This window comes from Pholcus phalangioides, unplaced genomic scaffold, assembly GCF_987345545.1.
Source record: "Pholcus phalangioides strain wild (caught in Gottingen) unplaced genomic scaffold, Ppha-v1.0 ptg000008l_1, whole genome shotgun sequence".
Lineage (NCBI taxonomy): Eukaryota > Metazoa > Arthropoda > Arachnida > Araneae > Pholcidae > Pholcus > Pholcus phalangioides.
Genome location: NW_028301601.1, coordinates 19,654,247 through 19,681,419, shown reverse-complemented (window position 1 = coordinate 19,681,419; position 27,173 = coordinate 19,654,247). Strand labels below are relative to the sequence as shown.

Here is a 27,173-nt window from a genome sequence, read left to right as displayed (position 1 = left end):
GATTAAAGTTTTATTTTTCTTTTCATGAATCATGGGTGGTAGCCATCGAGCTTATATTATAATATAAGAGGTAGCAGAAGCTCCATAATGGGGGATTGAGATATCGCGATGGATCGGATCCGTCGGTAAGAACGGTCGGATTTTTGTTTCGCTTGTGTCTCGTATTTATCGTATTTTTTATTTTTTTTTTGAGCACAGTTGTGCCTGAACTTAATTTTTAGTTAATTGGTGTTTTTTACAAATCTTATTAGTGAGTAGCTATTAGAAATATATTTTTTTTTGTTAGGGTGCCGCGTAAGCGGTTGTTTTGTGGAGACTTGAAGTCAGTCTTCACTTTTTTTTTTCCCTCCTCGCTGTCTGTTAGATGTTATCAAATGGAAATAGTTCAGCAATAGTTAATTCACCCAACATGGAAGTAGACCCTGTTACCCACGTGGTTTCAAACAAAACAAATTTTGACATTCTTAATCAGGCCTCAAATTCCGGTATTGGAAAATTTAGCATTTTGCTAATGAAAGGAAATGGAGATGCTTTTCCAAAGTTAAGTCCGAAAATCTTCAATAATTTTTTGAAAGAAAACGTTCGTTCGGCCAAGGACATCACTTCAGTGCACTTCACATCGAAAAACCATCCGGTTGTAGAAACATCAAATGTAAATACAGCTTTGGATATTCTGAATTTAAAATCCTTCTTAGACTTTGATGTCAAACCACAGTTACTCCTTGAAGAACTATCCAGCCGATTTTTACTCAGGGACATAGAAACTCAAGAAGACTTGAAAGACTTATTAACAGAAATAGAAGAAAGAAATGACTTAAGTGTATTGGAGGTAAGAAGATTCTCCTTTAAAGGTAAAGCAACAACCAATGTTCTCGTTACCATCTTGGGTCATTATGTGCCAGAAAAAATCATAGTATGGTTGATTAGACGAAATATCAAATTATTCATAGATAGGCCCAGACAGTGCCTAAAATGCTATAAATTTACCCATCCTACAAAATATTGTTCTCGTACAGCACCCATTTGTATCAAATGTGGTTCTGAATCCCATTCTTCAGATAATTGTACATCCGAGAATCTCATCTGCTCGAATTGCAATGCTCAACATATGGCATCTGACCATAACTGTGAAACATATCAATTGGAACAAAAAGTTCTGGAATTCAAATGCCAAAACCATGTTCCGCTATCTGTTGCCAGGAAAGTATTTAAAGACAGAAACAACTCTCTGGGTAAAAAAATCTCGCAAATAAATCAGCTCGACATTCCTAAGAATCCGGAATGGATCACAAGATCAGAAATTAAATCCATGTTTGATCAGTTACACCAGGACTTGGATATAATCAAGGACAATAGTATCACCCATCATGAACAAGTCTTCCTCACAAAGACTGAGTTTGTTGAGATAATTGATGACCTTAGAAATGAGTTTGCTAACAACATGAAATCTATGGTTGCAACTTTAGTCTCAGAATTACGTGGCTTGAATCACTTACAGTTGCCTCGTCGGAAGAAACCTGGATCTCCAGCCGACTCATCTTCTCAACAACAACTATTGGATCCTTTGCCTGTTTCATCTATTGTGGATCAGTTTACTCAATCAATATCAGAACGTACCAAACTAAGACATAACTGATTTTTTTTTTTTTCTCTTTCTCATCTAATTTCTGTCTTAATGTCTTCACATCATAAACTTTTGCAGTGGAACGTCAGAAGTATAAAACATAAAAAACATCATATTTTAAGATTCATCCAAGATTTCGGCATTCTTTGTATTCAAGAATCCTTCTTAAATGTGAATGATCAGTTTTATTTACCGAACTTCCAGATTTATAGGTGTGATCGTAATGATGGTGAAAGGGGCGGAGTGTTGACAGCTGTCAGAAACAATATTCCTTCTCAAGAAACTTACCATTATAATTCTTCAGGTGTTGAAGCTCTCATAACAAAAATCTACTTACAAGATAATCCTATTACCATTTTAAATTTGTATTTTGCTGATACATCAGATATCATCTCAATAATGTCCAGCTTGTTCCAAAAGATTTCTCCTCCATTCATCATTGTTGGTGATTTTAACAGCTCGCATTTTGCTTGGTCTTCATCTCGCACAGATACAGCAGGTCGTGCTTTGTATAATTGGTTCATTCTAAATCCTGTTTGTATCGTACAACCACTTTCTCCTACACATTTTTCAGCTGTTTCTTCCAATACCATTGATCTCAGTTTTTGCAGTACTGACCTTCTTGGAAATATCACATGGTCTTGTGGAGATTCACTTTATGGAAGTGATCATATACCTATCACTTTGTCTATTAAAATCCAAGCTCATCGTGGTCCTGAAAGGCGTATTGTAACCTGTTGGAAAAAATATAGCAATAATTTGATGAACTATGACAACAGCACCTACTCTGAATTCATAAGGACAACCTGTATAAATTCACAAATCACAGTAATCCGTAAGAACTATCAATATAATGAATATTTTGATTCATCAATTCGTTTACTTCTGGTATCTAAGAAAAGAGCATTCCGCAAGTACAGAAGTTGTCCATGCCAAACCTGTTGGATTCTATACAAAAAAAGATCTGCCATTTTTAAGAGATCCCTTAAGCAACGTAAAAATGACTTCATGACTAATCAACTGTTTACACATGCATCTTATCCTAAAATCTTCACAATATTGAGAAGACTCAAATTCATTCAGTCAAAAGTTTATGAGGACAATAACCTCATTTTTTACCATAATAACTCTTTAGTGTCTGATCCAGATGAGCAAATAGATCTTTTGCAAGAAACACTCATTAACCCATATATCCAAAAAAATTATGATTTTTTGTGTGGTCCCCATAATAGTTTCTCACCCGATGTCAACAAACCTTTTACTTTTCAAGAATTGTTATCAGCAATCCAGAAAACACCTAATACTGCACCTGGTCCGGATGGAGTTAATGCCAAGGCCTACAAATTAATATCACAAGAACAATTGGAATTTCTGTTGGCTGAATTTAATACCATTTGGTCGTCTGGATCCATACCATCAAGATGGAAAGAAGGCAAACTTGTGTTTCTACTGAAACCAAACAAAAACCCAAGGCATCCATCCTCTTATCGACCACTCACTTTAACAAATATTATCATGAAAATCTTTGAGCGCATTATACTTTCTCGTTTGAATTGGATAACTATTAAATACAATTTATTCCCTTCCAACATGTATGGCTTCAAACCAAGAACTGGCACGCAAAATTTACTTTTAGACCTTAAATGCAATATTCTCAATGTTTTCAAGTCAAAAAATGTGGGAGTGTTGGTCTCTTTGGACATCAAAGGAGCTTATAATGCAGTGATCCATTCTGCTCTCCTTTATAAGCTTCATATGATTGGTTTTCATGATAATTTTTTGAGGTGGATTACAAATTTTTTGTCTAACAGAAAATATTTTATCAGTTGGAGAAAACATAAATCATCATGGATCAACTTTAATCGTGGCATTCCCCAAGGATGTGTCCTCTCACCATGGTTGTTCAATATATTTTTAAATGATTTGCTTGTTCATTTACCTCTTTCAATTCACCCTTTCATATATGCCGATGACATCTTGCTTTGGTGCAGTAATGATGATCCCAATTATATCAACACTGAGCTTAACAATGCTTTATCTGTAGTTAAAGATTGGATGGATCATTGGGGTTTCACTCTTTCAATCGACAAGTGCTACTTCACTCTGTTTACAATGAAAAATAGTTTCAATATTCCTAATCTTCATATCAATGAATTTCAACTGCAATTTGTAGAAAATATGAAAATTTTAGGTGTTATCTTTGACAGGAAGCTTATATGGAATTCTCATATTAATCATCTTTTGAAGAAAAGTGTTAATGTATTGAACATCACAAGAATTATTGCTGGCAGAGTTAAAGGTGCTCCGGGCCATAAACTTTTATCTATTTGCTATAATGTCATCTCTAGCTTTTTCAACTATAGCTCAATGCTTTGGAACAGTTGCTCTCAGAAAAATCTTAAAAGATGTTCAGCTATCTATAATCAAGTACTAAGAATTGCTTCAGGCCTTCCCATATCTACTCCAATTCCAATTTTACTTAGTATTTGTGGCAAACCTCCCTTCCCTTCTCTTATCCTGAAAGTTTCCTCAAGACAAATTATTAAGGCTAGGGTATCAAAATATGGTACTATTTTCAAGTTTGTCTGCACGAATATCAGCAACGTATCTCAAAACACTATTTTACCAGTTTGCAGTCCCTCACATATCCAGTTTTTGCAAGAAAATCATTTATTGATTCCACTTCAACCTATCATCATTCCAGACCCACCATGGACAATATCGAATATTAACTTTATAACAGACTCTCTCCCATTTCAAATGACATCTGACTCACATCTGATTCCACCTTTGTTCAAACAGTATGAACAACTCCATTGGTCTAATTGCACTATAATAGCTACAGACGCTTCGAAAAACAACAACTATACATCCATTGGCATTTTTTGTGTGAAAAATTCATGTTGTATTCAAGCTTTGGTTCATAATTGTTCATCTGTATTTTCTGCGGAGTGTTTGGCGATTGCCAAGGCTGCATCTAAATTTATTTCTGAAAAAACTGATTATGTGATCCTGTCAGATAGTAAATCTGCCATCTTAGCACTATCCACAATTAATCTTAAATCTCATTCTGTCATTTTAACCTCTTTTTGTGCATTGGCACATGCGTCTTATAAAGCCAATTCAATATCAGTTGTCTGGTCACCAGGACACAGAAACATCTTATACAATGAAATTGCTGATCGACTCGCACGTTCAGCAGCTAACAATCCTGTCACTCCACCTCCAGAATATGCATATATGGAAGATGTTCTGAATTTGCTCCAAAATAAATGGAAACTTCATGTTTACCAATTCATTAGGGACCAATTAAATTACCCTCAGGCTGATGTTTTCTTCAAATCAATTGAAAAGTTTTCACATCATTTTTCAAGACGCAAATATGAGACATTGTTCTACCGATTGTTAGCCAACAGAGCCCCAACCAAAAGTTATCTTTTCCGAATAAATCAGGAACGTTCAGCTAATTGTGATTTTTGCAGTTCTGAAGATACAAATAATCATTTCATGTTTGCATGCTGTAAGTGGGACATTCAGAGAAAGCGATTATTTAAAAATATTGGTATCTCAAATATTCAAGATTATAACTGGATTTCTATCTTGAAAATTGCACCGAAGCTATTAGTTGATGAATTTGAATTATATCTGTCAGCTTGTAATAGATTTTGAATTCTTTCCTATTTTTCATTTGTTGATGTTTGTTCTTTAGTTTTATTTTATTTTTTGCGAGCTATAATATCTGTTGCAGAAATTTTGAGAATTTATATATATATTTATTTGGGTATGTAAAAAGAAATATATATGTGTATGTATATTTTTTTTCTTTTTCCTGTTCAAATTGTTACATGATTTTTGCTTTTTTATTTTTTGATACTAGTCGTATATATTTTTGTTTAATTTTGTTGAAACTGTTTTCTTGTTTTTTGTCTTTGTCTATTCATGATCAATTAGATCTTGTATCATATTTTTCTATTTTCATGTTGTTTTTATAATATCTATTGTTGTTGTTCTTCTTTTTTTTTCTTTGCATAAGTCTGTATTGTTTTTGTATTTTTTATTTATTCAAGTTCTTTGGATTGTTCTCTGTTATAAAATGCCTGTGTTTTATCAATTGTCCTAAAGCCCCCAGTAGGTATAGAGGACTCTAATTTTTCAAGTCAAGTCAAGTCAAGTCTCCATAATGGGTTTAATTTCCAGGATGATGATGGTTTTTTCCTCTTCTGATAGATGGCGTTAAACCTCCTATTCGAATTGGAAATTGATATTAAAATCCAATAAATATATTTACAAATCGAAAAATTAAACATTTTTATAGTATTTTTTTTAGGAATAATTAAATAAAGAGGTATTTTGAACTCCAGTACTGAAAAATTATTTCGAGGATCCACAAAGTGGGCTGAAAAAAAATAGTATTTATTCCTTGTCTGAAAAAGATAACTGAGATTGTTTTTTTTTCGGCGGTAAAGTGCTTTCTGCTTTGTTTATGTTTCCGTTCAATGGTGATTTGTTTTCACTTAAATTGACTTAATTTTCTAGTTGAAAAAAATTGTTTTGCCTCTCATTTACACAATTGCTATCCCAATAGTAAGGCTTATTTATATTTAACGTATTTTCTTTCTTAGCCATCCTGTTCTTAAATATTCAAAATTATTGAACATTTAAGAATAGTAGTATGAGTGAAAATCTTATCCCATTTAGGATATCATTATCACAACATTTATTTGAATGTTTCTTTGAGTTAACACGTGGCGCAATGGTCGGAACAGCTATTTCGTTCGTTCTAACTTGGGTCCTGATGTGAATAAAAGCACATGTGCGATGCCCAAAATGATTGGTTGAAGAACATTTCACCTTTTCTTACTGTGCAACACCGCCAAAAATATAGTCCTTTGTCGTTTGTCCCCCCCCCCCTGATACCATAAAATACCTCATAATTTTTATTTTTTTTTTAAATATTTATTCCATAATATTTTAAAGTTATCTGGAAGACGGGAAGAAATATTGTTTAAAGATCGGTCAAAGCGTTTTTGCTGCTATGTCTTCAGGGTGGGTGTTGACAGGATACGCCTGTCTAACTCAAACAGTACCGTCCCCTTTTTAAACGGAAGTTTCATTATATTATTATTATTCCTATTCACACAAACAGATTTGATATACACTTCTTCAAGAGTTCTTGCAAGAAAAAGAGTTTTCTTCTTTATCGTTTGATGACATAAATGAAATATGCGTGCCTATCATTTTTGCAGAGCCATTTGAAAATGCATTTCTTTGCAGCTGCTCTGGACTCCTATAAACAAAGTTTCTGTCAACAACAAGATTTTTTTCTCACCCACACGCTTTGACGTACACTGAACGGGGGGGAAGGGTCGCTTATCGTTCGTGGTGAATATACGCATTTCAAAAAAATTTGCACTTCCGCTTGAGCGGCTTGTTGGGAGGAAGTAATATTGGTTCCGTCGAAGGGGGCGAGCCGAAGAAGTCTGAAGATTATCACGTATACATGAAGGTAACGTTTTGAAACTCTGGTTCGAAAGAGTAATGCTCATTATGACAGACACTATAGATCCGGTGAAAAAGCCTGGCCTGGTGGCCCATTAAAGATCTCAGTACAGGGGCTCCTGCTGCTGGATGTTGGGGTCATGGCTCGCAACCTACGCACGGATAAAAAAACCGAAATTGTCTTGACAAAAACCAGGATATCAACAACAGGTTGAAGTAAACGTGGATGACTCTGTCATCAAATTGGAACTTCTACAGCCTGTGGATTATTATGAAATATTTAATTATACAGAACCGCATGAAAAATTAAAAGCAACAACACAACGGTAAGTTGCTCATAATTTGTTTCACATTATAATTGTTAGCATATCCGGCCCAGGAAAACCATACCGCATAAATTATCTCAGAAATAAAATTGTAAAATTCTGAAGAAAAAAAAAAGAGTATTTTTTTCTCACTATCTGCCGTAAAATAATAAACAACTCGCACAAACTTTTGTAACGACCATGGTCCCACATCCTGCCGCAAGATCCCTCCAGGCTGTGATCTTTGCGGGCCCTCAGACCAACCTTTCAACAGCCCTTCTATATAGTAAACTTTTAGCGTAAAAAAATGAAAAAATGACAAGAATTGTCGCAGGCAATGTTCGGGCTAGAGCCCTGTCATCCCAACTCTTGAAGAGTGTGGCATGATAATGACAGAATACCTTATCAAATCTTTTTTTGGGAGATATACCTCTTTCTATTTTAATTAGTGTAATCAACAGTATTTATTTCAACAAAATTTGGAAAACAGTGAAAAAAAAATTTCCAGGAAAATTCTTCATAACGAATTTACAATCTCGTGTTCAAGGAAAAAACGCACATGTTCGGAACACGTAATGAAGGGGCAGGTAAAATTACAACCAATAGAGATAAAGGATGCGGAGTGATATAAAAAATTGGTACAGCGGTTTATTTACATCAGAACCCAAGTTAGAGCGAACGGAGTATAGGTCACTTCTAAGGTGACTGACCTTGTCTATAGGTCATTCTTGTCAATCACATGTTTTCACATTGTTTTAACTACTCGGGCTTGCACGCACTCCCTAGATTACTCTTTCGGTTACTTGTCCACCTTGTCCCTTTCTATAGATCAATCTTATAGACCTCTGTATGTGTGGTGGTCATAGTGACGGACTTGCATCTTGGGGATCCGGGTTGAAACCCCACTGCAGTGATGGTTACCTCTTCCAGCAAAATTTCCCTTTCGACTAAATTTTTCCCACGCATTCTGAAAAATGTGCTGCCATCTAGCGGGGAAAATGCATTATTAAGTATTTTACAATAAAAAAGTATATATTGCACTGCATTAATTTCTTTATTTTTTTAAAAAAATTCTTTTGTTTGATGAGCTCTCAAAATTTCCCACAAATGCTAAGAAATTTCCCACTTGAGCAAATTTTGGCCAATTTTTCCCATGAATATGGGAAATTCCCCACGAGTTACCATCACTGCCCCACTGGCACCACACTGGTGTTTGGCTAAAGTTGGTTTTCTGTGATTCCCAACTTCGAGCCGATCTCCTCTTTAAAAAGTCTCGCCAGAGGGTGCAACAGGCCTACAATGGTGCAATTACTCAATTGTTGCACTTTGCTCATAGTTAGGAATTTTGATAGCAGATGGCAGCACTACACACAACAAGCATAACAAAGTAACAAACTTCACATTAGGTTCACAACATATGATCGTGCACATTTCTAAATAACCTATTCTACCAATACGTTAGAAATTATGCAGAGGAATGTAGATGAGGTGCATGAGGGGTTTAGCAGTAGTAGTCAGATCTATATTGTTGCACATACACTGTAGATTGCTCTTTCAGTCACTCATCTACCATTTCCCTCCTTCCCTTGATCAGCCTTTCTCAACCTGAGGACCAGAAAAATTTCAGAAGCAATTTGACGGCCCACTTACATATAGCATTGGCAGGGTGAGACCATATCACCTGAAACTTGTGCTGTTTTTTCCAATCACGCTTATTTGAGTTTGTATTTTCTACTAAAATTCTGAATGAAAGATGAGGATTTTCATGGAATGCTTTGAATTCTAACTGCAAATATACAGTGGTTCCCTCTTTCAACATTCTCATTTTAGGATGTTTTCCTGCTCAGTATGACTTTTTGTGGGATCCTAACTCTTGCTAATATTTATCGAGCTGTCCCGTTTTCAAGATATCATTTCCATCTACAACTTTTTTTCATGATGGTTTTTTTTTAATAGTATTTGTCATGTTCATCGTTTTTTTTTCCTCTTCTGTGAACTTTTGTTTTTTCAGTTTATTGTGATTTCCAACAGCTCCTAGATTTCCCTCCCAGTAGTAATTTTTCAGTAACAAAATTGGTGATTTTGCCAGCTCATGGCAACGGTTTTGGTGCCAATTGGCAATATGTTGGAAAATATGTTGTAAAAATTTTGTATGTTATTTATTTTCATTTTTTATCTTTTTGACACAAAATAAAGTGTTCCAGACTCAGCCACGAAGCTGGGCTGGAAGAGATCTCGGCAACAGGATAAGTCCAGTGGCACAGTTCTGGCGTTCATTCATTCATTGGCAATGCCCCATTTTTTTTCCGTATTTAATTATCCCACTTTGCCGATAATTGAATTGGGTATTGTTACCCTAGTCATATGATGAACACTTTTTGTGAAATACATTTCTATTTAGACTACTATCGGTAGAAATATTTAGTAGCTCTTTTTTTTCCTTTAACTTCTTTCAGTAATTTTTTGCAATAATTAGTAAATTTGTCGGAAATTTTGAATTTTCTGCAATAATTAATGTTACATCTGATATATTCTCGATTAAATACTGTTTTGGTCACATTTGTTTTTTCTGATGACATCTCACTTTTTCATGTTCTGATTCTTTAGAGTTTGATTTGCTTCTATTGATTCAATGGATGAAAAACATAAAGTCTTCGTGATCCCAAGTAAGTTATTTGTAAGACATTAGTAACTTTTATATGTATTTAAGTTTTGTGCCCAAAGCATGTACACAGAATTTCTTTGTTCTCCCTGAATTCGGTATGCGAGAAATAAACATAAGGGTTGTATGGACTTTAGATACTTTTCGAAAAGTCGCCAAATTTATTCTGTTTATTTTCTATGTGTGGATGCAAGACAGTTCGGTAGGCACCAAATACATTTTTTTCATCGGAAACGTGATACATGGCTCTACAGGGTATCCTGTAAGTGCTAATGTGACCTGTATCTCATCAACTGTTTGCTGTAAAAGTGGCCTATGATTTCAATTTAAAAAATGCTCAAAATATGTTTAAAAATTACCCTGTACCAGTTTTGAGACTGGAAATACAGTGTGTATCGAAATAAAAAGTAAATTTCTATACGGTTGTTTGTTCGTCCTCTGATATTCAATTAGAAAATTGCTGCCCTTTCTTTTCAGTCCCATAAAAGAAATCATGTTTCTAATTGCAATATTTGCTGAAATATTCAAATTCAAAAATTGAAGAAAAGACATAGGTAACGTGCCATAATTATCACGAAAAAATCTGCAAATTTGGCTATGACGTCATACATAGGCGTACACAGAATTTTCTGGTGGGGGGGGGGGGGTTCAATTGGGGGGAGGGTTTAAGTTTTTTCCTACAAAATAACACTATAATCTCGGCTTGAGTGGGACAGGTTAGAATCCCAACCCCCCCCCCCCCCACTTTGCGTACACCAGTGACGTCATATCATGTCTTTTCTAGCTTTGAGCGGGGATCTCCAGAGACTTTGCAAACTGGCAGATTTCAGGTTTTGGCCATAACATATATAGCAACAAACATTCATGTAACGGTGTCATGTATGAAACAAGTATTATTTCATTAATAGCAAATTATTTGAGCAACAAAACCAAGTTTAAATCAATCCCTTCTCTTAAAACTATGAAAATTAGATTGTCTGCTTCAGCAGTGCTGCCTAAAAATTATTTGCAGTTCACAGAGTTAAGCTTTAAATGTAATAAATTATATGATTTTCACTAGGAATTTTTCAAAATGAAGTTTTTCAAGTAATGCCACAGATATAAAATTGTCAGAAACTATAGTGGAGCATCGATTATCCGAAATAATTCGGGACTGGGGGTGTTTGGGTAACCAATCATTTACAGAAAAAAATAATGCTAGTGTCTTAGGTGCAATATGAAGCTAATAAGCAGTGATATTGAACACAAAACTGTATATGCAGTAAAATCTCTAATGGCCACCTCCAAAACAATGGCCACATTTTGTTGGAACGAAACACGTCCCATATTACAAGTAACCTCCAGACAAAAATTTCCAAACAAAGGCCATTTTGGATATGAATTTGGGCTAACAAATACACATATCACGATGAGAAAAAATAATTTTGAAGCTGAGTTTTAAGGGAGTCTTCCCGCCTCCCTGAACTTTAGGGGGGGGGAATATTATGTATGCTTTCTTTCCTGGCTACAAATGCTAAATGGGTATACTGATGGCAGTGGAGAAGAAAAAAAATTGAAAAAAATCATATGGGGCAACAGAAGACCGGTTGTCAGCTCTAATCACTAGAGGGATATGCAATCCGATTACTAGAAACTCTTTGTTTATTCAGCACTCCCTACTCCGAGGGATGATTCAATCAAAAAAAATGATGCTCGCAAATAGGAATAGAAATGTCCAGGGTACTAATATTTTGAAGGGAATATGTCAGTCATTTTTTTAAAACAAGAATGTATGTCAGCACCTATGTCTTCAGCTATCAGATTGGACTTAAAAATGCCCTGAAAAGAAGGGCTAGTTAAAGGCTCAGTGTAAACAAAGAGCTATTTGTGGGGCTGGTATACCGTCTCAGTCCATATCAGTTTTTCCCCTCTTGCTGTGTTGTACCTGAGCATCACAGAAAGCCTGAATTTTAGCTTTCATAATAGTGCTGTAGATCAATTAATCTATTATGATAATATTATCAATATAATCATATATTTTAATATAATCAGTTGCAAAATGGATTGTCATTTCACATACTGTATATGTAGATCGCAAATTTTTGGTCATCCCCCCCCCCCAGAAATGAAACTACCCTCAATAGCGACCACATTTCACTGTCTCATTAGTGGCCGTTGTTGGTAGGTTTTATTGTATTTTGTATCACTATTGGGAATATATCATTTGGGGAAAGCATTTGCTGCCTCTAGTGCACGGTTTCAGCTACGGTCGTCACATTTTTCACAAAATGTGAAAGAAGTAGTAGCCACTTTTGCAAAAATGCGTACAGGAGGTACGAAAGGAGTAGACATCCAACCATCAATCATTAGCATTGTTGCATTTTGCTGAAGCTTTTCCTTCCATTTTTGCTGTTTTGCTAAAGGAATTTTTTTTATCTAACTTAAACCCTGCTCTAGCAGAGCTTCTACATAGCGTACAAATTGGAATTTCCCGATCGAAATGCTTTCAGTTAACCGGTATTCATATAATCGTTGCTCTACTGTAACGTGCAAACTCTCACACTGGTGATGACTGTTAGTGTAAGCCTGAAAATTTTATGTCTGACATTGCTTTTCGATATATATATATTTTTTGGTATATTTCTTTCTATGAGCTTACATCACCTTTTTTTCCTTTTATCCAGGTGACCTGTCAACAAGTGAACTATCATTGAAAGTAATAAAGCTTAAGCATCCCCGAACAGGTACGATTTGTTTTTTTTTCCCCCTGCATCATTTTGTTCAAGTTCGAACCACTGTTTTTTCCCCTCTTTGCTTATCAACCTCCAAAAATATTATTTTTAATGAGAAATTTTTTTTCTTTTTTCAAATTGTGTTGACCATTTTGTAGTTATTGTAATGTGATGATTTGGGCTCGGAATTTTACGATGAGTCATATTTGTACGTTTTGATCTATTCGTCATATTTTAAGCAATTTTGAGCAATCGGTTTTATATTTTGGAAATTTTCAAAGCAATAGGTATTTTCTTCAGAGGTATAGGGTGCATGCTTACAAAGAATTCTTGCCTTTCTTTTGTCTTTGGAAAATAATGCTTGTATTTCCATCAACCACTTCTTTGTCTCAGAGATCTCTTGCTATAGTTTCTAAAAAGGAATTTCTGAATGATGTGCCAAGCAGGCGTGAAAGATCTTTTTCATTTAGACACTCGAAATCTTCACGATCAATGTATTTTCATCATGCCTAAACACTACAAAAATTGACACTGTCACCCAGGGTAGGTACACTTTCTGGTTGTACCCTTTGCAATTTTAAACAATTAAAAGGCACCCCTACTTATCGAAACATCCCTTGGGGCACCAGATGCTCTGTCTTCCCCCTACTTGCTGCACTGCCTACTACTATACAAATATTCAAGCATTGCACTTCACTCACGATTCAAAATACAAATGGCAGCACTAACTTCACATACTACATACACGAAGACGATTAGGTATATGAGATACTGTAAAACCCCACATATCAATCATAACACTTCACTCATAGTTAAAAAAACTGGTGGCAGATGGCAGCACTACACATAACAAGCATTACAGAGAAACAAAAAACTTCACGTCAGGTTTCACTACACATACACACACATTCCCGCATGCATGGCCCCCACATAAGGGGGGCTAATTGAAAAAGAAGATATAAAATATAATAGGAAAATTATATGGTCATATTTTTATGTTTTAGGTCATAAATGCTTGCATATTTTTAAGATTTTTAGATCATAAAGATCTGAACCCTAGTGATGATACAAAAAAATAAATGCGTACTGTAAAACCTGTCTATAACAAAACTCTTCAGATCAATATTGAAGAAACAATATTGTTATAGATAGTTTGAGCATCCACTATTTCCTATTAAATAGGAATTCTGCTAGGACCAAAAAAATATTGGTACAGACAGTGTCATTATACACTAGTTTCACTGTATATTTTTTGTGAATTATAGGTTCATGCATAAGTTGTATCTTGAGCGAGAATGGAACTCTTTTTGAAGTTGTCAGCTATGCCGAAAAGTATTCATCATGGTTCATTGGAGATATGGTTATTGAAGGTGAGTATGGAGCTTGAAAAATAAATCGAATGTGCCATAGATGGCTATGTGTTTTCCAGTAATTACTTTTAAAGAAATGTAGATTATGTGCTAACGTCTGCTTTGTAAGTCGAGCAGAAATTTAATATGCACTACCTCTGAATAACCTAATTGACAAAGGAAACACCATAAAAAAAAAACTGTCCCAGCTTCTGTGACAAAAACTCAACTTTTTCACATGCCAGGGCCTGTATGCATTTATTGTCATATAAAAGATATCCAACATCCCTCATGCATACTAAAGTCGAGGCTTGTTATAACAATCCCCCTTTGTTCCACGGAAAATGGGTGTTGTATTTGGAGGTTGTTATATCAGAGGTTTAAAAAAAATATGAAGTTTAATTTCTCCAGAAAATTTTATGTAGTCTATTGCGATAAGTGGAACTTTAATAATTCGAATATCCGTTTAAGTTGAATGTTTCCAGAATGAGAGAGAATGTAAAAGATGGCATTTAGCAATGTAATTTAACATTTAGCAACAGAATATAGTATTTGGCAGTAGAATTTAGCAAATCTACTTTAGCAGACAAACGAATCTAATTTTGTCTGCTTGTAAAAAGTGAATGACTTTCTCATAAAAGAAGTACAAAAAAAAGAGGCAGAAGTAGCATTTTTTGACAGAAAGTAGTCTTGTACATACACTATATTTATGATTTGTTTCATTTATGTATCTTGTATGCGTTCATTTCCATAGTATAGTATATACATCAGGGCTTAACAAATTGTTAAAAAATTCAGGCACCAACCCAATGTCGTAGGAGCCAATGATTTTTTTTTTAAACAATGGTCAAAAATATAATATTTTCACAACTTCTCTAGACCTTTGTAAGTATAGAGACATGCTGATTTAAATTCCTAAAATTTTGTGCTGCCCTTAGTCTTCCATTCAGTAATCACATTTTCCATGCTTACCTGGCACCTGGGATTTTTCAAGCCCTGATGTACATCTAGGGCAATTTTTCTGACAACATAAATATGTTAGGGCCACGCATACACTTAGAACACACATTCTGGCATGTATTAATTTGTTGGAAATTCCACAGAGGAATGTGTATGAGATGCATGTACGGTTAAGTAGTAGTATTAGTATGTATGAGGGAGCCTCTGCACAGTTTCCGTGGACATAGTGCTGAACTCTTATAGTGAGGATCCAGGTTTGAATCATGTTGACCTGACTCACTTCCTACATGCATATATTCTGTCACAAAAGACCCATGTCGGAAGATTGTTATTGCTCTGAACCTGTGGCAGTTTTGAAAAATTTCTAAATTCCTTAAAGATATTTCATCACTTTTAGGATTTCCTAACAATAAAGGGTTTTATGGGATAGTGTCTTCTTGGAATGGAAAGGATGATTTTTTTTTGTAACATCGTCATTACCTGGCAACTTTTCAAAACTTATTTGTAGTGCTTTCAAGAATTGGGAATGGCGGTGACTTTTTTCATCATAGAATTCAATGAATTATTTTAAGGGATTTTTTTTTCTGCCTCTCATTTTGGTATATGTATATCATATAATATGCAATTCAAAAAAATATTTTCTCTAATTGCAGATGGTAAAATGTATATGGTGACACCAATTGACCCGCTTTTTATGGTTCTCCCATACTTTTATAAAGTGAGTGTAAACATGTTTATTATTGTCTTTTTTTATATTTGTTTGAAATTGTCAATTTCATGTTCAAATTAGATGAATTTTGAGTAAAATATGAGTTTTCTCTCTTATAAAGTGATTTTTCTGTTCACACAAAATTCATTGAAAATCTTTTTCTTTTATGTAAATTTTATTTTCACCCCAGAAGTGAAATTGTGGCTAAAGATGGAAAATGTGTCTTTCAAAAAAATTATGTTTTTCATAGGTTCTGAAACTATTTCTCTCATTATTTATTTGTTTTTGTTAACTGCTTGTTTTATTTATGAATTTTCAATTGTTTTATACGTTAATTTTTCTTAGAATTTTTCATTAATTTTGAATTTATAATAAATGCAAAATTGTCACTTTCAATAAGTCAAAATTCTCATTTGTTCTGGAGTTGCTTCTTAGATTAATGTCAATGTTCAGTGATTTTTTTTGTTTAGATATTTTTCCCCACTCCTGTAAACGTGAACAGATCCTCTCTACGTGGGAAAGGATGCTATAGCTTAATGATCGCTACCAATTCAGCAATTGTCCTGTGATTGTACTTGAACTAGAGAAATGTGCATTTTTCAAAAAACTCAGAATTCGTGTGACACTGGGTAGCGTAAGTAGGGATATTACTGTACCCTCACTCTCCAACTTCATTACACAGTTGAGTCTCTATTAACATCCCCCCACCATCAACCCATCTGCTTCTCAGAACTTCATACGGTTATTCTATGGAACCGGTTTTGAGGAAAAAGAAAGCATTTCACTTTCTGTGACAGCTTTTCTTTTCCTCCCAAAATAAAGCATTTTGCTTTCTGTGACAGTTTTTTCCTTCAAAATTTCAATACTATGTCCCTAAAGAAGTTTCACTTCAAAAACTACAATCAAATATTTAGTTAATCATTTTGCTAGACATCATTAGTGGAAAGTACACTAAAATCTCAAGTGGAATTAAAACTTCTTAGAGTGTTTCAATCATCAATTTATTGTGCTAAGCTCTGCCTCAGGTCTTTTTGTTAAAATTACTGTAATGTCTGTAGATCTTTATGGCTTCATAGTTCAGGCGTCTGATCTTCAGTGTGACAGCTCAGACAAACAACTATGTAGTACTACTGTGTTTTCCACTGTGTAATCTGTGTATTATACATTAAAAATCTCTTCAGCATTTACAAGATATGATACTTTATATTTTGGCAATTATGGGATATCTAACCTCCTTAAAAAAACCCTCTTATTTGCTAATTGACAAGTCTGGAAACTTTGTAAAATGTTTCCTCCCAGTAAAACATGTTTTCCACCCCCACCCCAAACTGTGACATGAATTACCAGTGGCTGAAATCAGCCCTCATTCACATTTTCATAATAGAAAGAGTGAGAAAGTCATTCTGCACAGTTATAAAATGAAGGACTCAAACAAGGAATAGCCGTGATCTAGTCGATAAGCCATGCTGTCACGTTACTGCATCCAAAGTTACACCATTCTTGTGCCTTATCTTTCAGTTGCAAAAAAAAATCCAATACATTTTAACTAACTTCCCAGCATTTTCTGTAATTGTAATCTTCAAGTGCCGATCACCCAAAGACAATGTCCTAGTCTTAAGTGGGAATATGGGGGCTGCCGTTTCAATGCATTGATATGAGAGTTCAGCTCTGAGAATGGGGGCTGTTCTGTAAAAGAAATGAAGTAATCCAGTTCTATGAAATGGAAATGTTTGTTTTTATCACAAAGCTTCACAAAGTTTCACATAACCAATGAAAAAACAACATGGATAGAGCAGAGTTGAGCATCAAATTCAAATTTTTAGCATGATTAATCTGCTCCCCGGTTAATCCATGCATGGATAATCGAAATTCTACTGCATACCTTTTTTCCCTTTCCTTTTGGGGCAGTATAGAAATATGTTTATAGTATGAATAATAAGAATATTTCTCTCCACCAGGTTTTTTTTTTTTGTTCTCACAGTCAGGGGTAGAGAGAAGTACTATATCCCCTGTACAAAATCTTAAAAAGTCTTCTTGAAAAAAAGATATGGCATTTTGCAGAGAATTTGTTTATTTCCACTGTGCTAATTATAATGCGGATCAGTGAAATTTATAAAACTGTGGAAAGGGTTGAACAAATTTTAAATTTCTTAGTGTGGTTATACCTCTGCATACTATCTGCAGATTTTTTTCGAGACGTTTAAAAACTTTTTTTTCAAAATAATTTGTACTAAATTATTTTTAAGATTTATAGATGTGAGTATGAAAAAAAAACCATTTTCACACAAAAAAAAGTGGCCAAAAACCTCTTCTAACCACAGTATTTCATTATTTTGAATTTAATTTGCATATGTGGATTATGCAATACCATTTTTCCTCTAAGTAGTGAAATTTGCATCTGTAGGTTATACATAGGAAATTATTACAATCAAAATAATTTTGAAGAATTTTTCGATTAGAAATATGTAGTTGCTAGGGCTTGACAAGTCCAGGGACTTCGAAATTGATACTGGTGCTAAAAAATTTTCTATTTATGATTGCTGAATGAGCTTTCCTACATGAAAAAAGGTCATTGTTTCTGAAAAATCTAAAAAAATATTCATGACTGCTTTCATGAGAAAAAAACTATGCTTGGCTCTTGAGAAATTGGTCTGGTGCCTAAATTTTTTTCAATTTGTCAAGCCCTGGTACTTGACTTCTCTCAAAATATTGCAATATAATTATATGATATTTGTGTGCTTCTCAACCGTATATCAATCATAATCTTCTTACTATTGACTTATCAGGAAGAAAGGTATTGTCCTATTGAAGATATCCTAGTTGATGAAAGTTTCCCAGATGCCAAAAACTTAAAAAAATGTTGTGACCATGAGGATTTACAGCACATTGCAAATCACAAAGGTATTTGAAATTTTTCTGGTCAAAGATTGAAATGCATTGTGTATGAAGTCATAAATTATTGTTCTAATTTTTAACATATGCATAAAGAAGAATTTAAACTGTTATATGTTGGATTAGTCTAATTTTATATATGTCACTGAAGTTTTTTCTACGGTAGACGAAAAATTTGTGATGATATGGGTTGTAGAGACAGTTTCGTTCAAAAACTGTCAGACAACCACATTTTTGTTCAAATATTTTAATGCATGGGTTAAATTGGAGTATAAAGCATATAGTATATTCTTACCTACTAATAAAATACACACATATCTGAGAGAGAAAATAATCTCGTAATTAAGTAATATAATTTCTTTTTTACAAAAATACCCAAACTCATGACGTAGAAGAAAAAAAATCGAAGGGTTCTCAAAAATTATCAACTCATAAATACCCAATAAATAACAAATTTTTCAGTACTCTGTAGGATACTCCATGGCTTTAATTACTGCACTACATCTGGGAAGCATTAAGTCCCCCATTCTAGAATTCTTATTTTGTTGGCAGTAAACCATGACTTGAAAAATTGACTGTGTGCTTTGTTTCATTATCTTGTTGAAAAATCAAAAATCTGAGTATTCAAGCTGTGCCATAGGGGGTACTATATGTACCTTCAGAATGTCCAAATACTTTTTTGGTCCATGGTGTCTGCTGTTCGCACTAAAGGACCAGCACGGGATGACCCAAAGCAGCCCCACACCATCAATTTGTGTTACATGGTTTGCATATTTAAAGGGGAGAAAATCTGATCGTTTAATTTTTTTTTAACATAACTGTTGATATCTATTGAAGGCTAACTCCAAACGACTTCAGAGTATCCTGCATTAAATTTTGTGGCAACATTTCTGGTAGAATCTAAAGTGAGACCAAATATGATAAATATTTTGTTCAAAATTAATCCTAAAAATCAAGATCAGTCCCTAAATTAGAAAAATACTTGTTTATAAGGCTGATATCACACTATAAAAGTTTGGTAAAAGTTCTTTCATAAAAGTTGAAAAATTCAACCAATAAGAATATTAGTTACATCTGAACAAATGTAACCAGTAATCTCATTGTTTTTTTTTACGTTTTGTAAAAGATCTTTTGTCCAACCTTTATAGTGTAATCCCGGACTTATAGATATATAAATCTTATCCATTTTGTATGTCATTCAGACTTAGGAATAAGAATTACCTATTATTTTTACCATGTTGTACATAGAAATTCTTTTGAACACATTTTTGTCTATTTCAGTGCTCAAGATGTTATGAGTTCATACATTATGTGTAATATATATATTAATTCTAGATGTCATGGACTTGACTGTGTATTCATATGATGAGAGCAAGACTCTAGAGTGGTTAAAGAAGAAAGTTAAACAAGTTCGAGAATCTTTACAAGAAAATGATGTCAATATTTCTGATGGCTCCTCAGCTGAAAATTTTGTTTCTTGTCCTGGAGAAAAGTTCAGCACTGACAGTATGATATAACCTTCACAGTTATTGCATTTATTTATCTGGAACAGTTAATGAAAGATAATCTACACAAAAAAAATGTAATCTTAAATGTAATATTACTGTTTTTGTTTAGTTATCCTAAAATGCTGAACTTTCTACTGTTAAATTTTCTCTGCCAGACCAGTAGCATCTTTTCTAATTTCTATATTTTCTGTTCTTACATTAATATTTCTTCAACCTTGTATTGATCTTTTCTTTTATAGAAGATAAATTAAAGCTTATAAATATTAAAAAAAATGTTTTTAACTTGGTTTATTGTTTGGAAACTATTTCATGTAATGAACAATCAAAAATCTTTATTAGAAATTCTTTTAATACAATTCATTTATGTGAATTTCTAATAAAGATTTATTATTTATGTAGAAATAAATATAAATTCACTTAATACTGAAATTAATTCAACATGAGAGGGATTTTTTAATTTATTCTCTGTAATAGCTTTTTTTCATCTTTTTTAGCACAGTATGAAAAAACAGCATGTCGCCTTATTTCTGAATATATAGCTGATGACTTGGCTGAAAAATTATGCAATTCTTACGGGTAAGCATCATATTTTTTTTGTAGACATTTTTTTAATCCGATGGTATTTGTTTCTGTGCTTTAAGGATCTCTTAATTGGTGTGGTGACCATAAATTAAAAAGTACAATTTTTCTAGTACATTAGCACCTTTCTGATCTCTTCAGAAAGGTGCTAATGTGTGCTTCAGAAAAAATATAATTATCTATATTTTTATCTACATATTATTCTGCAAAATATGAAAAACATTTGCCAGAAAATCAAAATTTCTGGATAATCAGATAATAGATATGCATTGATTTGAAAGTCTAGTATTGTCTTGTACCACCATAATTTCTGATGAATAAGTATTCTGGATAGATAAACTGCACTGAGAGAAATGAAAGAGCAAAATTAAAAGTTTTTTTCAATGAAATGATGTGGCTTATCCTACCTAACAAGCTAATAAATAATTGAAAATAACATTGAAATTAAATTAAATTTTTGTGTATTTACAAGTTTTTTTTGAGAATTTTATACATTAGATGTTATCCTGCAGTAAACATTTATTCAGAAACACATAAAAAATGTTCATGACAGTTACTAGTCAGAATAGAGAGGAAAAAGGTTATTGGATAGGGTGGCTTTGAATTAGCCGCAAGAGTTTTACAGAAAATTATGATAATTTTTAGCCAATATATTCCAACCAACATACAGACATTTGATCATTTTCTCAAAGTTGTTTGAGTAACATTATTTATGAAGAAATGTCCATGGTCTTATTGCTCCAACCTAACGATGCCTTTTAGTGAAGCTTTCAAAAGAGCATTGTTGCAGCTATATATTTACACTTGTGATATCTCTTTTCCTAAATTAATGTAGTGGACTCTCGCTAATCGGAGTCATATCAGACCAGGGTGTGTTGCAAGATTACTACAATCCCCGGATTACTGGAAGTTAATTGAAAAAAACCAATTTAAATAATATAAACAAGTTCGTATAGACATGCAGTAACATGTTTACCTCTTTTATACTCAAAGAAAGCCCACCCAAAACCACCAGATTACTGGATGGGCTGCACTAATGTACGACCGGATTATCGAAAGTCTACTGTATCATCATTTGCATTGGTAAGAAAATTTCAGACTTCATAGCATACAGTTCTCAATAAAAGGCGTGAAAAAGAGATACAAAAGTACTTTTAAACTGTTGGTCAATCAAATCCCAAGGACATCAAATGTGTCTAAGTGTATTAAATTTGCAGGAGGAGAAAAATCAAAATATGTTGATTTTGTTTGTCGATATTGTTCCAGATTTTCTCTACTAACTGAAGAAGAGAAAGAAGGAAGTCCATTGAAACAGCAACAAAAGGTATTTCCTAGCAATTTCTGTTTTAGTATTGTTACATTTTTTTCAAGTTATGCACACAAACTGAAAATATGGCGTAGAACTCTGTTTTATAAATACATTGCTACTGCAGGAAATCGTTCCCCCTCCCCTCAGGTGTTGGTACACCAATATCTAGGTGAGACATACAAGAACAAAAAAAATCATAGAATGCTGCCATTTGGAATCAGCAATAAACTGTATGTCCCAATCTAGTTAACTCTTGCAAGCGGAAAATGACTACTAAACCCCTCATTCACCTCATTCATATTCCTCTGCAGAACTTCTAACGAATTGGTGCATGTTACATGAAATGTGCGTGTGCATGTTATGAATCTAATGAGAAGTTTGTTTCTTTATAATGCTTGTTACGTGTAGTGCTGCCATCAATTTTTCTATCTATGAGTGAAGTTTAATGATTGAATAATTGTACCGTTGCAAGCCTGTTTTTCTCTTTGGCTAGACTTTTTAACGAGGAGATCCGCTCGCATTTGCGCCTCAAAGTTTGGAACCACAGCAAACCAACTTCAGCCGACCACCACTGTGGCGCCGGTGGGGTTCAAACCCGGGACCTCGCAATGTGAGTCCATCACTATGACCCTGGACTACCACAATGGCAGAAAATGATTGTGGTGCGACTCAAGTTATAGCACTTTACAGCAAAAAAATTGCATCTGACATGCAAATATACAATTCTAAATGATTTTGACCTGCTGAACATGAATATCACTATGAAAAGTTTTATTTACCATTTTTTTTTAGATATTACCATATAAAGTATAAAAAAGTCCTTTACGAGAAGTATCTGTGGACAACAATGCCATATTTTCCGACATGAAAATACATGATTCTGAATGATTTTGACCTGCTGAGCATGAATATCATCATGAAAAGTTCTATTTATTTATTTCTATTTTTTTGGAGATATTACCATGCAAAGTGTTTAAAAAAAGTGCTTTACGAGCTGTGTCTGTGAGCAAGAATGAAATTGCTGACATAAAAGTCCAACTATTCAATCTGACATAAAAATCCACAATTCTGAATTGTTTTGTTGTGCTGAACATGAATATCACCATGAAAAAGGTCTATCTTCCATTTTATCAGAGATATTACCATATTAAAAATTAATGAACTATAGTGCTGTAATATATTTGCGTTTCTATGCATTTTTGTTGTTTTTTTATATACAGTCGATCCCACTTAGTACAACTAATTTTCGTGAATTTAACTTTGTTACTATATTGATAATATTAACTTTTCCCGGATACAATGTTAGCACTTTTTCTATTCCCACACTCACGAAGTTCAAAAAATTCTCATTGGGATTCCCCCCCCCCCCAACACAACGCTTGAAAAATTCACATTGGGCTTCTCTCCCCTAAAATAAGCGTGCTTTTTTCGCAGGTAAAGAAACAAAAATGGTTGTTTATTTGTGTTCTAGCAATTAACCATTATGTGAAAACTAGAGGTGGGGCTTTTCTTTTATTGTTCTTTTGTGAAGCAGATTATTTTTTCCTACATGAAGAATCGACTGAAAAGTATTGTTTCTGTCTTTTTTTCAAGAGTTGGATACAATAATAATTTGAATTTTTTTTTATTTCCTTGTTCTCTCACTTTGTAGTGTGCCCCAAAGCAGAATGTGCTGAAATCTGTGACATATGTCGCAGAACAGCTACTGCAGAAAAATTTGGAAGAACTTTAAGAAAAAGTGCAAAAAACACTATTATATGTATGGGGATTTTTACCGCAGAACATTTCCAGTCAGCAGAGGGCTCGTCGCAGAACAGTGCTAAACATTCTGCTTTGGGGGTAGTGTGCAGAGCACAAACTGACCTTACCACTGTTCACATACACCAAAGTGATCAATGTTATGTCTCTGAATAGAAAGGCTAACAGATGAGAACTAGAAAAAATTCTCAGGAGATTTTTCTTTTTTTCTTTTACTTTTATTATTAAAATTTGCCGCACTAGATTAATTGCAAAAAAAATGAATCTTCTCATAGTGGTTTTAGACAACGTCTGCATGTATTAGAAAAATAAAACAGTGGTTTTCTCATCCACTTCCTAATTGATACAAAATTATGATACAAAAAATAATCAAACTATTGATACAAAATCGAGCCGCAAATGAGTGACATAGACACAAAACTTAAACAACTCGACAGATTTTCAGATTCCAGAATCAAGTAGCATTTGAAAGCGACTTTTCAAATAAAGAAAATCAGATTTCTCGACTACTTCCTGGAATTTAATTCTTCACGGAACAGCCAATACGATGCTTTCATGACCTTCGAAATTTCAGAAAATGAAGCAGTAACATCGTTAGATTTTGCTGAGCACAGTTCGAATCAATATGTCAAGGAGCAAGTTAAAAAGAAAAGCTCTAATTTTAGCTCAATCGTCTATGATTGATTTTTTGATACAGAAAACCTAGGTTCAAAGATGCGTTGTACATCAATCAAAATATAAGATTTCTTTTTTTCTGTTTCTTGTTTTTTTTCCCTATGAAATACATCCTGTATAATGCACGTAAATATTTAATGGTATAACAAATACATAATTTCTTCCTATAAATATCTATATGTATTGTAATGTTAGATAATGAATTTAAAAAACTTCATTAAAAAGCTATGGTTCGTGAAAGTCTGTGTCTTATAATTCTTATAGATGTTTTCCAGCTTATAACGTTTTTAGTTGCGGTTTTTTGAAAACATAAGTGGGATTGACTGTATTTGCGTTGTGTTTTTATGTATATTAATATTTTGTCTCTATATATTTGGGAGGTTCCTATATGTTTATGTTGTTTTTTTGCACGTTTTAATTATCTCTTTCTATTATGTTTGATGCATTTGCCCCAAAGCAGATTGTTTGTCATTGTTCTGCAATGAGCCCTCGGCTGACTGGAAATGTTCTGCAGTAAAAATACCCATAACAGTGTTTTCTAAACTGAAATTTAAAATTCTTGCAGATTGTTCTGAAGTAACATTGATTGTTCTATGACGTACGTCACAGATTTCGACATATTCTGCTTTGGGGGTGTATTTGTATTATACAACTATATATGCATTAAATGTGCAATTTCAAAGAAAACCTGTGCCAATCCAGCTTTTTATAGTCAGATCCGTGCCCAGCACACTGAATTACATAGGAATTGACTGCTTTCATTCAGGATGCCAAAAAAAATTTAAAAATTTGTTGTCTAGCACAATCAAATGTTTATGTAATGTTCAAAAGAGCCATGTCAAAACATCATACAAATGCAGTAATCATAAACTGAAATTAATAGAAGTAGCGTCCTCCCTCCTGAAAAATATGAATCTAAACATCATATGCATTTGGCTCTATTGTACTTGTATAAATAATTTTTTTAGTAATGTACGCAAATTCTTTCCCAAAAATAGAGAAACAGAACTTCTGGTGATATTGCGCCGCTTGAGGATTATAGTAATGGAGTGTCTGTTTCGAATTCTGACAAAAATGTGAGTAGAGAAATGTTTTATTTTTACATTTCGGTACAACTCATTAAGATGTTTAATTCTTATGATGTTTCTAATTCCAGTTAAGTAACGTTGGTGATCTCTAAATGTTCAATGCCAATAATAAAAATTTCTAATTTAACATTTTTACAAATAGAATGTTCATTAATAATTCTATATATGTTAATAAATCTTTCCTCCTCTCCCTCAAATTCTCCAAGAGTCGAGCTTACAATAACTCAATAAGTTTTTTATGTCTGCCTCAGCATATGGAGTCAATCAAGTATTACGTCAGCATCAATGGGGGGATTTTAATGATGATGATTTTTAATGATACGTCATCAACCGCCCTTTATAAAATATAAAATAATCTTAATAGCGTCTTTACTGACTGTGTCAAAAATGAGAAAAACCTTTCCCTAGTTTGTGAGCACCTGAACTAATATTCCCCCTATCAATGTCCTCTATAGAGTCTGCTCTGTGCAGATCATTTAAGTGATCTGGAAATGTGTCCAGTCCATTTAAGTGCTCTAGAAATGTGTTGCGGGCCACTTAAGTACTTTAAGAATGTGCCGTGTATCACTCATAATAGTTTGTAAATATACATATACAAATACAACGCCACAAGAGGCAAAATGCCCAATGAGGTGGATGAGAAAATGTAGCGAATTACTTAAGTAATCTGGGAGTGTGCCGAGGGTAACTTGAGTGATGTAAAACTGCACTGAAACACTCAAGTGCTCTAAAACTGTGCCACGTGTCACCTCTAAATTTGCCATGGACTGCTTAAGTATTCTGGAACTATGCCACGGGTCAGTTAAATGATTTTTGAATGTGCCACAGACCTACTTCAGTGATCAGCAAAATGTGCTGTGGGTCGTTTAAATGCTTCAATGGATTCAGTATTTTGGTAATAATTTCAATATTTTTAACTTTTATTTTTCTTTAGAAAACCAAGTTGACAGCATCGCAGAAAAGGTTGCAAAAGGCAGACAAGAGTGGGATGAAAAATATATCAGCATTCTTCCAAAAGAAATGACATTCATATTCTATTCACATGAATCTCATCAATATTGTAAGACTATTTGATATGGACAAAGTAAAATGCTGGATTTCATATCATGTCTCATAGTTGATTAAAATGCAGTGATACCTCAGCTAAAAGAATAATTCATTCCAAAATCATGTTCATTAGTAAAAATGTGATTTCCCATAGGTTTTTATAGAAATTGGTTTAATTTGTTGCAGATTTCACCCAAAATTTAAAGATAATTTTTTTTTAAAACACTAAGGATCGTTATAAAAATGACGAAAACTCACTGAAATGAAAAAACTAAAGTGAACTACACTGGTGAAATAAATTAAGAGAATTTGCATATTTTATCGAATTTCATGAAAAGAACTAAACTGAATGTAAAACCACTGCTTCTAGACAAAAAATGCAAATCTTGTACGTCAAATACGTAAGTGTAAACATGTGTGTAGGCGGAGCCAGTAGAGAAACAGGCTTTATAAGCGTGCGTAAGTTAAGACGCATTTCGTTTGCTAGCACACCTTGGC

The 27,173-nt window shown here is 33.7% G+C and overlaps 1 protein-coding gene across 3 annotated transcripts; it reads left to right on the top strand.

Moving 5' to 3' along the window:
- Positions 1-6,050: 6,050 nt before the first annotated feature.
- On the top strand, positions 6,051-26,730 carry LOC149083956 (ribonuclease H2 subunit B). Of its 3 annotated transcripts, none has more exons than XM_089234331.1 (11): positions 6,051-6,123; positions 10,036-10,094; positions 12,754-12,813; positions 14,067-14,171; positions 15,764-15,828; positions 18,606-18,720; positions 20,047-20,217; positions 20,714-20,795; positions 22,065-22,122; positions 25,539-25,616; positions 26,563-26,730. In XM_089234331.1, the coding sequence occupies exons 2-11, from the start codon at positions 10,061-10,063 to the stop codon at positions 26,650-26,652; spliced, it is 858 nt and encodes a 285-aa protein (XP_089090457.1). In that variant the 5' UTR covers positions 6,051-6,123; positions 10,036-10,060; the 3' UTR covers positions 26,653-26,730. The 3 variants fall into 3 exon arrangements, with proteins under 3 accessions (XP_089090457.1, XP_089090456.1, XP_089090458.1); XM_089234330.1 differs by having other exon boundaries at positions 6,064-6,208; XM_089234332.1 differs by lacking the exons at positions 25,539-25,616; positions 26,563-26,730 and adding an exon at positions 22,601-22,688 and having other exon boundaries at positions 6,077-6,208.
- The last annotated feature ends 443 nt before the right edge of the window (positions 26,731-27,173 follow it).

Coding starts and splice junctions, on each gene's coding strand:
- LOC149083956 (XM_089234331.1), top strand. CDS start 10,061: ATGGATGAAAAACATAAAGTCTTCGTGATCCCAA. Junction 18,721..20,046: donor GCACATTGCAAATCACAAAG/GTATTTGAAATT, acceptor TATTAATTCTAG/ATGTCATGGACTTGACTGTG. Junction 20,218..20,713: donor AGAAAAGTTCAGCACTGACA/GTATGATATAAC, acceptor CATCTTTTTTAG/CACAGTATGAAAAAACAGCA.